This window comes from Pipistrellus hanaki (assembly GCF_964339955.1).
Source record: "Pipistrellus hanaki genome assembly, chromosome: 3".
Classification (NCBI taxonomy): domain Eukaryota; kingdom Metazoa; phylum Chordata; class Mammalia; order Chiroptera; family Vespertilionidae; genus Pipistrellus; species Pipistrellus hanaki.
The window spans coordinates 75,274,391-75,287,170 of record NC_140505.1 but is presented as its reverse complement, the minus strand read 5'-3'; the positions used below and the strand labels follow the sequence as shown (position 1 = coordinate 75,287,170).

At 38.6% G+C, this 12,780-nt stretch overlaps 1 protein-coding gene and 1 pseudogene across 10 annotated transcripts in view; one reads left to right on the top strand and one right to left on the bottom strand.

Annotated features, from left to right (window-relative positions):
* The window catches only part of ENOX1 (ecto-NOX disulfide-thiol exchanger 1), a 559,063-nt gene that overhangs the window by 526,030 nt on the left and 20,253 nt on the right, over positions 1-12,780 (top strand). For all 9 annotated transcript variants that reach the window (XM_084876551.1, XM_084876549.1, XM_084876547.1 and 6 more), the window contains one exon: positions 2,408-2,510. In XM_084876551.1, the coding sequence (XP_084732677.1) occupies positions 2,408-2,510 (103 nt within the window). The remainder of the gene's footprint in view (positions 1-2,407; positions 2,511-12,780) is intronic.
* LOC311618588 (large ribosomal subunit protein uL22-like) lies at positions 11,009-11,762 on the bottom strand (annotated as a pseudogene). Its single transcript has 2 exons — positions 11,529-11,762; positions 11,009-11,251 (listed from the first exon to the last, which is right to left on the bottom strand). The product of its transcript is annotated as a large ribosomal subunit protein uL22-like (transcript).

Here is a 12,780-nt window from a genome sequence, read left to right as displayed (position 1 = left end):
AATCTAGTTTCTAGTTATTGAAAACCTCTACCAGCCCTTTAATGATTTCTTCTAGTTGTCACAGAAATTACAGTCAAAGGTACGAGAGAAGACTTATTAGATAATCTTGTCCGTTCTTCTTCCCAGTGCAGAGCTGTTGCCTATTATGCATTTCTAGTCTGCAGTGCTCCTCACTCTGTAAGTGAATGATATTTTTACCACTTTCCTTAGAATACTATTTCATAATCCTATTGACCACATTGTAAGGAAACTCTTGATACCCCAGCCCCAAAGTTCTTTCCCTCTGTGTATTTTCACACCATTGACAATTTGTTCTTAGGAACCTCCTTTACCTCCCAGGCCCTTCCACTCTTATTTATGTCCAGTTTTCAGTTTCTATGCATCTGGAACCTTTTCTCAAACATCTAGTAGATATATCATTCTTCAGGGCATATTAGATCTATTAGAAAAGGATTTTAATGTGATAAATAAAAAATAATCTTCATAATTTTTTTTTTATTTCTAATAATGAAACTTTTCCATTCTCATGTTCTGTCCACTTTCTCAAGATTTGGGGTGGGAGGAAGTAATAAGGACAGTGAAGTTTTAAAGAAAGGGTCAAGCCTTGCTAACTCATGATCCAATGTCCCAGTAAAATGTGTTGCCCAAATACTAACTGCAATAGATAAGTTAGAACATCCTATGTAGAGAACATGAAACTCTTAAGATAGCACTTAAGAATCAAACCATGTTTATTCCAGAGTTAAATATGAAGCATAAACTGGTTGTGTCATCTGATGTCCTTGAGAATGTGCTACCTTAGTGTTGACTATTATGGTGCATCTGTCCCTTCTATGAGGGGTTTTGGCAACTGTCCATTTGAGGTTTTATCATGTGCTACCAGACATTTTTCTTCTCTAATGACCTTTTACTAGTATGTTCCACTGGCTCCAGACTTTCCTTAGCTCATTCCCCCTAACTTTCTGACCTCTGTCCTCATGGGCACATTCTGATAACCAGCCTCAGGCCCCAGTGGGTACCCTCTAGGCAACCAAAACCTTCCTTGTGACCTGTTACAGCACTGATTCCCCCGTCTTACCTATCTTCACCTTTCACTCAGACTTGATCACTCAGTCTTCAGCAGCTAAGTGTGACCTTTAGAGAAGCCTCTAACATGCTCAACAAATGTTGCTTTAGTAACTGCAATTTTTACCTTCTTTCCTGGTAATTTATGATTATCCCTGATTTACAAAGTATTAGATCATAAATTAAAGTCAGATCATAGATCTATTTTTATTGGCATGCACTGAGGGTTACTTTTTTCCTTTTCTTTCTTATTTGAATGCCTGCAGATGGGACTGTGTTCTTTATATGCTCAACATTTTCCCCAACAACCTTCTGTATTCTTTTACCTGGCCAATTTTGTTAATTTGTAGTAACTAGCTAAATATCCTATAGCCAGTTCCAGTCCTGGTAACACCTGCCAAACCATTTGCCCAGACTTCCTAAGTTGTCCTTTGTTCCTACCTACCTATCCTGTGTCCCCTACTATCTATTAGAATATTATCCCTTACTCTTTGCTCAATATGATAATTCTTCCTTGAGACCTATGTATCAGAAAGAAATTTCCCTCCAACAGCATCAACTACCCTAATGATTCTACTGCCCCATATATGCAGGTCTTTGATAATTAAACTTGACTTTCTGTTAAGTTTATCTTTAAATCACTCTCCATTTTGAGTCCTAATACCAAGTCTGAAAAGATGAGGTAAATTTTTCTTCTCTGATTTTAAATTAAAAAGGCTATAGAAAGAACTATAAATAGCCAAGCCTCAATATTGCATGTGTTATTGGTTTGTTGTACAATTCTTCATTTTTAGTTTCTAAATAAAAGAATTGCCCAACATTTTCTTTATCTACTGTTTGCAGTTGTGTATAAGGATATATTCCTACTCAACTTAAACACTCCTAACAACTCTATCTCACTTTCCCAACAGGCCCTGTTTACACACACACACACACACACACACACACACACACACACTTTACTAGCATAGAATTATAAATCATCCTGTGTATGGTTTTTTTTAGAAAATTTGTCATATTTTAAATAAAACTTATTAAAGTAGCTACAGTCAAATATCAGTTTTGGTAACAATTAAATCAGAACATGGACAAAAACCTAAGATAATTTGCACAAAATTGCCATTTTTTCAGAGAATAACTTGGTTTTCTGGGAGCTATAGCCAGGAGCCTAAGTTTTAGAATTATTTTCTACCACTGGGCAAATAGAGCAATTACTTATAAAAAATTGATCTACAGTTATAAATGCAAGTGATGACCTCCTTTTTTAGAGTTTATGGAACCTGGTGCTTTTATTGAAATGCACAGAATCTACATAAATATCTATTTTTGTTTTATTTTATAGGAAATCAATGTGTTGACAGTCGCATTGGTCAACCAAGACCGAGAGAACAACATTGAGAAGAGAAGTCAAGGCTTAAAATCAGAGAAAGAAGCTCTACTAATTGGTAAGGATGTTCTGTTTTCCTCATCTGTTCTTTTAAATAGTTCTTAGGTAATTCAATATTTAAGCAATTCACCTATAACATGTTAACAATTTAAGCAGCGTTGTATTCTGGGTAGAGGGGAGGTTTATTCATCAAGATTACATTACATACATTTCAAGTTAGAAATGTACAAATCAATGGGGGTTTTATTCCTTCTGTAATCATGTATATTAGTTGTGTGTCCAACATAAGACTGTATACAGGAAGACAGATTAATATGCATCCCACGTGTTATGAATCTGAATTTCAAAATTGGGACACATTGCTTCTAACTAGAAGCCAGGTTGTGTCCAGTCCAAAAGTACCAAACCAAGCCAGATTCCTCAAGAGAGGCCACGTCCTGAGGCCAGACCTATAATACTGATGTGGGGGACAAACTAACCTTCCTCTGTCTGCAAGGCTCTTCTGGCTGGTCTAATAACCAAATAGACATGAGGCATATTAGCAAGAGAAATAATCAAATTTAATTCATACATGTGAATGGGAACCCTGCTTATGTGGAAGAGTCAGAGACCCCACATATAGAAGAGGTTAACATGGGAAGGGATTGAGGCATATAAGACATCCTGAGCTAGGGATGTGGAAATATGCCTTGAGGGATTCAAAGAGTCATTGCAGAATGATAGAAAGAGCAGATGTTTAGTGAATAAAAGTTTGCCCTGCCATGAAGGCGGGTTGAAAGGTTATCACTGAAAATCTCTTATGGGTAAGTCCTCCAGTTCAAATTCTTCTAGGCACGGAAGCGTTGGGGGCAGAGTTTCTTCAGAGCCTGTGGCCAAAATTGCCTTTAGCTCAAAACAATCTGCATAGCACAGAAGCACATCTTAAGGTGACTTTTGTCTGAAACTTCCTGGAAGTCTGACACTGCAGAAGTTGGGTTGCTAGATTGTTCTAGATGTCATTGAACCAGACTCAGAGTTGAGAAAAGCTCAGTTCAGGTAAACAGTTACGTCTCATTTTAGGAGGCAGTGATGCAAGTAAGCTCCCAAGGGTAAGCCTGTGGTGCAAGCAGTCAGATATTTAGTAAGAGGCCTCTCTATGGAAACAAAAGAAAAACAGAGTTTCATGTTTAGAGCAGACTATAATCTTATTTTCTGAGTCCTGAAGGCAAGGTGATCAAGATTTCTAGTTGTCTGTTTCAAATCATCTTCATATGGCATGAGGGTAGGAGTGACAGTCTGATAGATTTCCCTGGTCTGAAGTTGGATTGTCTATGGTGACCTTTCTGTAGCAGGAACAAAGATTGTACATAGAAGAGTTGTTGTGATTTCTCTGAAGTCTATGTCAACTTGTCCCACCTTAGCTTGCCTGGTCTTGACAAGCAGGCAGTTTTAGTCTACGATGATTCTGAGTCAATGGATGGGAAAATGAAGATGTTCATTTGGAGGACTGTAGCCAGATATTTAAGAAAAATATAAAAATTTAGGACCCTGTTTAGATTATAGGCAGAAAAAAAATTAACTGAAAAGATAATAAACAGCACTAGAACCTAATATCCACAGAGGTATATTATAGTTTCTATTGGAATAATTTTCTCTCTAAAATGACCCTCATTTTTTGTCAAAAATGGAAATGAATTTATTTGCAAAGTAAGTCTAGTTTCAATAAACTTGGCCTGATTTAAGTCCACCAAGAATAGCAATCAACCACATAGACTCTTAAATTGGCTTTGCTGGACGTTTTTGGAAGGAATCTTCAGATTGAACTTTAAAGTCCTCTCAAAGCTAAGAAGCCAAGCTTCATACTAGCCATCAGACTTTGCCTGCAATAACTCTAGGTTAATTCCTTTCTTCTCAGGGTTCCCAAAATATCCTGAGTTTCTTTCTTGCATATCCCAGCAAGCAACTTTCATTCCTTATCTGGAAAGACTATGGTGAATCACGGTTAGCAAGGTACCAGACTGTTTTTTTCAAGCTGGTACCTTTTTTTATTCACTGTTTTTATTGGCTTTCAAAGTCTATCTTAATTCCTTAAAGCTTTCTAGTCATATATGAGCTTAGGCATTTCTCTCTCAAATTTGGCATTCCAAACAAAGCCCCATAATATATCTAGTTTCCAGTTGTACCCTGTTATAAAGAGAACAGATTCCTATTAAACATATGCAATATATATATCCATGAAAATAAAATTACTCAATTATTGAGTTTGTAAAGTCTGGAGGGATCATTTAGAGGGGGAAAAAATAACAAAGGGGTAAGCAGAAAAAAATTGTTACCTGGAAAATAAGATTTTAAAAACTAGCAATATTTCAAGTAAAATGTCTAAAATTATGACCCTTCTTATCTGTCCATTCCATCTTGTGTAATTAAATGTGGTTTGCCTGATTCTAGTTTTCACATTAATTCTATCAACCTTTCCTGAAAATTGAAGGTGATACGGCCAGTGATAATTCCAAGAAGTTTTTTAGATTGTCCATCATATGTTTTACTCTGTGAAGTGGGGTGCTCCACTCACTAGAGATTTTGAAAGGTACACCCCAAGTGGGAAAACACATTTTCTAATTGTTTAATAGTTTATTTGCCACTGTGAGGACATTAGCCTTGTGGCAAAGGAAAGCTTCAGCTCATCTAGGAAAACATTCACACAACAAGAATATACTGTTAACCCAGATGAAGTGGCAATTGAACGAAGTCCAGCCCAAATGAATTACAGTGGATGAAGGAATGTGAAAACTGGAAAAAATGCAGGGAGCTGGGAAGAATCATGCAGCTGTCCTGGCTTTCCTGTAGCCCCAAGTATTAATGTCATTTCCAGTCACAAATCTTAATTTCTATGATGCAGAAGCAGAGTGTTGCCATGTTACAAGGACATTAGGATAGCAAAAGTCTGGCAATAAGAGGTCATTTATGCAAAAATATAATGGCCTTCATTCATATGTGCCACAATCTGATACTGAGGTTCAGCTGTTTAGCATGTCCCTCAATTTTGATAATGAATATTTTGTGTCAGGACATTTCAGATTTTCAGCAATTTTACAAGTATTTTTAGTACATTTATAACATAAACTTATATAAATACAACATAAAGAAGTCTCAATGTTATTTTTTTTCTTATTTGACAATGTTTCTCATGTAATTTCAACACACCAAAATAAGCCAAAATTGTTTAGCATTTCTCTTTGATAAGGAGAGAAAACAGACTTTTTTGAAGTGTGCCAGGGGCCCTTCTGGAACACCTCAAAGTCGTTCTTCAGTCAATACTCTTATTTATAATTTAAATTTGGGGAAGTTTGTCAAAATATATAAAGAAGTTTGGACATTTGACTAAATAGGATCATAAGTCATTATGAAGTGATACTTACTTATCCATTTGACCAAAGTGGCAATGAAAATTTTTGAAGAAATTTACATAATTGTTAGCAAAACTTAGTTATTACTACTGAGGAGATTCAATTTTCTTAATAATCAAGGACCTGATTGAGACAATAGAAACAAAAATTATTGTGATAAAGCACAGGATCGTGGCTTTGTGTTTTCATGCAGCAGACCAATAGTCTTTTTCCCAGAGAACCAGACTCTGATTTTGTATCATATTATTTGTGATATTTTAATTTATTTACTTGATTAAATTTCAATCTTATTCAGCTTCACCACACATAAAATTTCCTTTTTCAACATTCCTTTTTTATTAACTTTCTAAAACTTTCTGTGTCCCTTTTATACACGCACATACATTCAGCAATAACCAGGACAAAATTCATTTCCCTTAACAAAAACACATCTTCATATCTCATACCATTTTCTAAAAGCCAAAACATAACACCATTTCTCTTGTATACAGTTCTTTTTCCTATTATTTTTAATTTCTGTTGCCTTAATTACATATATCAGAATTCATAACCTTAAAAAATTTAATTTCTAGTGAAAACTAAGAAGTAAATAATTGTGTATTATCTGTCATACCAGTATTTTTTTTAAGTTTATACATTTATAAACACAATTAAAAATTTCTAAAAATATGTTTCCTCATAGCACACTTTTTAATGTGGCACAAGACATGATTGCTAATGGACCTGGTATTGGAGAAAAGCATGGGTGGTCTTTCCCTGTTACTAGTGGGAGTGTGGTTCTTGATGTGCTGCTGGAATAAGCTTTCTGGAGGCTCTTATAGGAGGGTGAGATATGGTAGAAAGCTTTATTTTTTCAAAATTACATTCCTTGCAGTGGCCATGCCTATTCTACCCAATGACCTTTTCTCAGGCGTGACTAACAAAGAAGTACCTTCCTTATGTCACCCCAACTTTACAGGGCATGTGTCTATCTCCCCTCCATTGGATTCCTGGAATTTGTGAAGTTGTAGTGTCCTGGCGAAGCTGCCCAAATGACATGCCTATAATGCTTGGTCTTCTCTTTGCTCCTTTTATGTTATTAATAACTAGGTAATTATAATGATATCAGACTCAAATATCTTTAGTTCCTCTATAATAAACAGAAAGTAGATAAATCTATGTTCAGTATTAATGATTCATTATTCTGTTTTATTTGGAAATGGTCTAGACCAGTGGTCTGCAAACTAATTACTCAACAGAGCCAAATATCAACAGTACAACGATTGAAATTTCTTTTGAGAGCCAAATTTTTTAAACTTAAACTTCTTCTAATGCCACTTGTTCAAAATAGACGTGTCCAGGCCTTGGTATTTTGTGGAAGGGCCACACTCAAGGGACTAAAGAGCTGCATCCGGCTAACCACGAGTCTAGACAGTCAATGAATATCCATCATTTAATTTAGCTAGCAAAACTTTATAGTTTCAGGTTACCAAAGAGATTTAGGAAACAACTTTTAACAATATAATTATTGCTGAAGAGTTCACCTAAAAACCTTTTATCCTATTTACATTTATTTAATTTACTTGATCCTAACAATTAAGATTAGATTACTTGTGAAAACTTCATCAAACCAAGTTTTTTGCTGATAGATCTTGCAACAGATATATCATCAACTTATTGAATAAATCCAGGTAGAACAAAAGTACAATAGTATTTAATGCTGATGATTCTAGAGATATGCCTATTCATACAAACTAAAATAAAAAACCAACTTTAATATCAAATATTTTTCCAGATCACATGATTCTGAAAAGCACTTGCATTAGTTTCTATTATATTTTTGAGAATTTTCATATAAATGCTTGTTTAAGCCAATATAATAGAGCTCTTTTTAAAATAAGACAATACCATGCAGAGATAGAAAATACTATAATACACATTAACATACAGATACACAGATCTTTGAACTATAAAACAAATGTCACTAATTTAGAAAAAAAAACCGTTTGAGTAAATTAAATTGAACTGCTCAGATGACTGTTTTTGTTTTTTTTTTTTTTTAATAAAAACTAGAGGCACGATGCATGAAATTCATGCATGGGGCAGGGGGGAAGGGCATCTCCTCAGCCCAGCCTGCACCCTTTCCAATCCAGGACCCCTTGGGGAATGTTGGATATCTCACTCACAATCCTGGACTGCTGGCTCCTAACTGCTCACCTGCCTGCCTGCCTGGTCACCCCTAACTTCCTCTGCTCTCCACACTGTCTTGATTGCCCCTCACTGCTTCTGTATGCTGGTCTGACTGCCCCTAACACCCCCCCCCCGTTACCTTGCTCACCCCTAACTGCCTCCCTGCTGGCCTGGTCACTCCTTACTGCCCCACTTGCTGGCCTAGTCACTGCCAACTGCCCCCCCTCTGCTGGCTTAGTCACGCCCAACTGCCCCCACCTCCACCAGCCTAGTTGCCCCTAACTGACCCCCTGCCAGCCTAATTACCCCCAACCGCTCCCCTTGTCAGCCTGGTCACCCCTAACTGCCCCCCTCTGCTGGCCTGGTCACTCTTACTGCCCCTGCTACCAGCCTGGTCACACCCAACTGTTTCCCCCCCCGCCCCCCCCTCCCGCCACGAGCCTAGTTGCCCCTAACTGCCCCACCCCTGTCAGCCTGGTCACCCCATGCAGCCTACTTGGTTAGTCATTTGGTCATCTCTCACTAACCCCTGTGCTGGCCTGATTGTAGCAGCCATCTTGTGAGGGGGTGAGGATTAATTTGCATATCATCTCTTAAGACTTTTGAGATGAATAGGGTAGGTTTGGGAAATAAAAAAGGAATTGGTAGGCTTTGAGTTGTTTCTAGAGACACAACTTTGGCCCTGTAAAGACTTCATTTGTAAAAATAAAAAGGACAGTTGTTTTATAATACCTGAAGAAATGGGTTGCCACCTAAATGTTGGCAGAGGACTGATAAATTTTTGGAAGCTCTCTTTCCCCCTAGATAGATTTCTTATCAGGCCCTGACATTAGTTTCCAATTTGGACAAATTTCTAATCAGAAAGTTGGTAAATTCTTTCAAATATATTGTCAGGTTTCAGTTGGGGCAGATAGTAAATATTTCTAGCATTATTAAACAAGTCCTTGGACCCAAGAGAGAGCAAAGGTTACTACTTCTAGAGCCTTCCTTCTGATAGCCAAAAGAAAGACCTGATAGTCATCATGTCCCAGTTCTTCAATGAGACACAATGTTGTTTTCCATAATACAATCAAGTAAAAGAGATGCAATCAACCAAAGTTGGCATAACTTTTTATTGATTTCAGAGAGGAAGGGAAAAGGAAGATATTAATGGTAAGAGGGAATCATTGATTGGCTGCCTCCTGCATGCCTCTTACTGGGGATCCAGTCTGCACGTGCCCTGACCAGGAATTGAACTGTGATCTCCTATCCTAGTTCATGGGTCAGCACTCAACCACTGAGCCATACCCACCAGGAGATATAACCTTTTTTAAAAAACATAAAGCCTGTTTTAACATTTTATAATTGGTACTAGGTTTGTGTTCACAGTGTTTCAAAAGAAAGGCTAAATTCAAGAGATCAGAGTTTCGGAGCAAGGAAAGGTTTATTGATTGCAAAAGCCTAGCTCAAGAAGATGGAAGAACAAATCCATCTTTTTTTGTTTTAATATATTTTTATTGATTTCAGAGAGGAAGGAAGAGGGAGAGAGAGTTAGAAACATTCAGGATGAGAGAGAATCATTGATTGGCTGCCTCCTGCAAGTCCCCCATTGGGGGTTGAGCCCACAACCTGGGCATGTGCCCTTGACCGGAATGAACCTGGGACCTTTCAGTTCGCAGGCCGATGCTCTATCCACTGAGCCAAATCGGCTAAGGCAAATAAGAAAGCTAAAAATTCAGGCATCTTATGTATCAGAGGAAGGGAGGATGGGTGAGGAAGAGGTAAGTGGGGAACTGTAGAAAACCAGGAGCTGAAGAAAAGCACAAAACTTCTAAATCCCTTTGTTCTTGGTCAGTCTATTGACACCTGCTGATCTGAGTTGGTTCTGGAGCTATGTTTCCAAACTCTTCTCTGACAAAGGGGCTGCTCTAGTTAATTAGCATATGTATAGCAGGAGCTGTTAGCATACTTGAAGGCCAGAGAGAGGAAGCATTGCACTCTGTTACAATTTCAGTTTTCACAATCTTCTCCTTTCATGTCCATATTCTTTTAATCTAATTGAGTCAGGACTTCATCAATGGGTTTTGGTACTACAGTTCAGGAATTCCCCTATAAAGGCTTTCTGGAAATTTCTCTTTTCAACCTCCTGATCATTTGCCCATTCCTGAGTAAAAAGGCTTTGAGTCCCCAGCAAGGAGTCATGCTTTGGGACTGGACCGTGGACCTGGTATCATTTAACCAGCCTGACGGTTGCCCACAGAGACTGCTGGTCAGGTTTCTCATTGCAATCCCTTTCTCAGAAGTCTTTTCAATTTCTCCACTCCAAGCAGACTTGTTTGGAGCCTTTTCATTTTAGATGACCAACTGGGGATCACCTTGGCCCACTCAGCCTTTAGTGGTGCTGAGCTAAAATCTTTGTCAACTTCATCAAAGTTCACCTTATTTAGCTCCCCCTTTTTTTGTTCCTAATGGCACATTCCTCAGAATAGCTATTGTCATTTTAGTTTACAGTTTCCTTGAAGGCTAGCAGCAGTCTGATAGCCATAAGTGGAGTTCAGCACACATTTCTGTCTGGCTAGCTTTTGTTATCAGAGAAAAGCGTCCATGGGTAGTCTTTCTCCACTGCTAGTGGGAGTGGGGTTCTTGGGGTACTGCTGAAATGAGCATTTCTGGAGGCACCCGCAGGCAGAAAGTTTTATTTCTGTGGAATTATATTCCTGAGTTTTCAAAGCCCCATTTTCCTTAGTCCAGTTATAGACGTGTAGCTGGGGCTTCTGCCGCCCTGTGTCAGACACCCCAGGAGCCCCTCACCTGCAGCAGCCTCATGGGGAAGTGTGAGGTTCCAGGCACAGACCAACTATTTGGGGAGGAACCAACTTCTCTACCCCAAAGGTTCTTCTGGCTGGTCTAATAATCAAATAGACATGAGACACATTAGCAAGAGAAAGTAACAAACAGACAAAAAAGATTTTTTTTTCCCTTTTACTTTCATTCATTAGCATTCATTTCATGCTGAATTCATTCAGGCCATAAGTTTTTGTTTCTGCAGTGTCTTCTGGGATCTTTTTCTTCTGTGCCACTCCTCTTCTGGTTTAGGAACAACCTGCTCTTTTTCAGTGAGAGTCCTTTCACTGCGGCAGGGAGAGCTCCTGTGCCCACCCCTGGGCTCTGCAAGTTCTACGTCACATCTCGGGAGCTTTGTTCACCTGGATGTGCTCCATGACCAGAGAATCTACATCTAAACCTGCAAACTCTGCAGTGCTCTCTGCAATAAAAAATAATAATAATAAATTATATATATATATATATATATATATATATATATATATATATATATATTTGTTTTTTTTACAGAGATAAAGGGAGAAGGTTAGAGAGTTAGAAACATCAATGAGAGAGAAACATCAATCAGCTGCCTCCTGCACACCCACCACTGGGGATGTGCCTGCAACCAAGGTACTTGCCCCTGACTGGAATCGAACCTGGAACCCCTCAGTCCTCAGGCTGACGCTCTATCCACTGAGCCAAACCAATTTAGGTACTCTCTGCATTTTTAAGCAGCAAAAATGCAGCACTCTTTTTGGGCCACCAACCCTGTGTCCAGCCCCGCTGTTTTGCCTGGGCACATCTACCAACTCCACCATTGTAAGGATGGAATGGCACAGATCATTTCTGTATAGTGACAGCCTTCAGCGTCTTTGTGGATATGCATACCCATGAAGGCCTGTGCAGTTTCATGCGTGTTCTTAAAGTGAACACAGATTTGAACCTGCTGATTTGTATGATTGTGTGTTTTTGGGAAGGGGGGGTGGTCAAGTGAATAGCAACCCTATTTCAGCCCATTTACAGGAAGAGAAAGTAACCAAATTTAATACATATGTATGTGTGGGAACCTTTCATATATGAGAGAATCAGAGACCCTACCTGCAGGAGAGATTCAGAGATGGAAAAGAGGGGTTCAGGTATATAAGACATTCTGAGCTAGAGACGACGTAATGCACCTTGGAGTCTTCAAAGGGTCATCACAGGATAAGAAGAGCAGATGTTTAGTAAATAAAAGTTTACCCTGCCATATAAATGGGTTGAAAAGATTATGGCTGATAATCTCTTATAAGCAAAGATATAATTCAGATTCTTCTAAGTAGTTGGGGCAGAAGTTTCTCCTGAGCCTGTGGCTGATGTTGTCAAAACAATCTGAATAGCACAGAAGCACATCTTGTGTTGACTTGTTCGGGACCCCACACTGACCACATAGGGTCATCAATACCAAGGCTAGGCTGCTCCAGTGCAGTCTAATCCTGGCTTCTCAGCCTGCCCATTGGATCCGTTAATCCAAATAAGTAAAATAGGCTGCCTATTAAGGAAGAGAAAAGAAGAAGGGCGTTGCTTTTCCCCTAAAAATGTTCAGTCAGAGGGCATTTGAGATCTTGCTCCCTAGCATATGTCATCAGTTTAGGTCAAATAAGCTCTTATAAAGATTCTCTTAAAAAATAAATAAAATAGAAATTAAAAAAAAAAAAAACACATTCAGTTGCCCCGCCAAATACAACTAATTTTTTTTTTCTTTGTCTGGACCAGAGACAAAGCTCTAAAAGTTCTCTTTTGATAGTCATCAGCAGCAGATCCAGCAATGGTACTTCTCACAAAGAGGGGTCCTTGCTGAGGCCGTGTGGTGATGTGCCTGAAACCCACCTTAGAAGCCACTGGGTTTAAGACTCGCCCACATCCTCAAATCCAGAGAAGAAGCAGCTGCCATTCTCACTCCTGGAGACACAGCACTGATTCCAGCTGCAC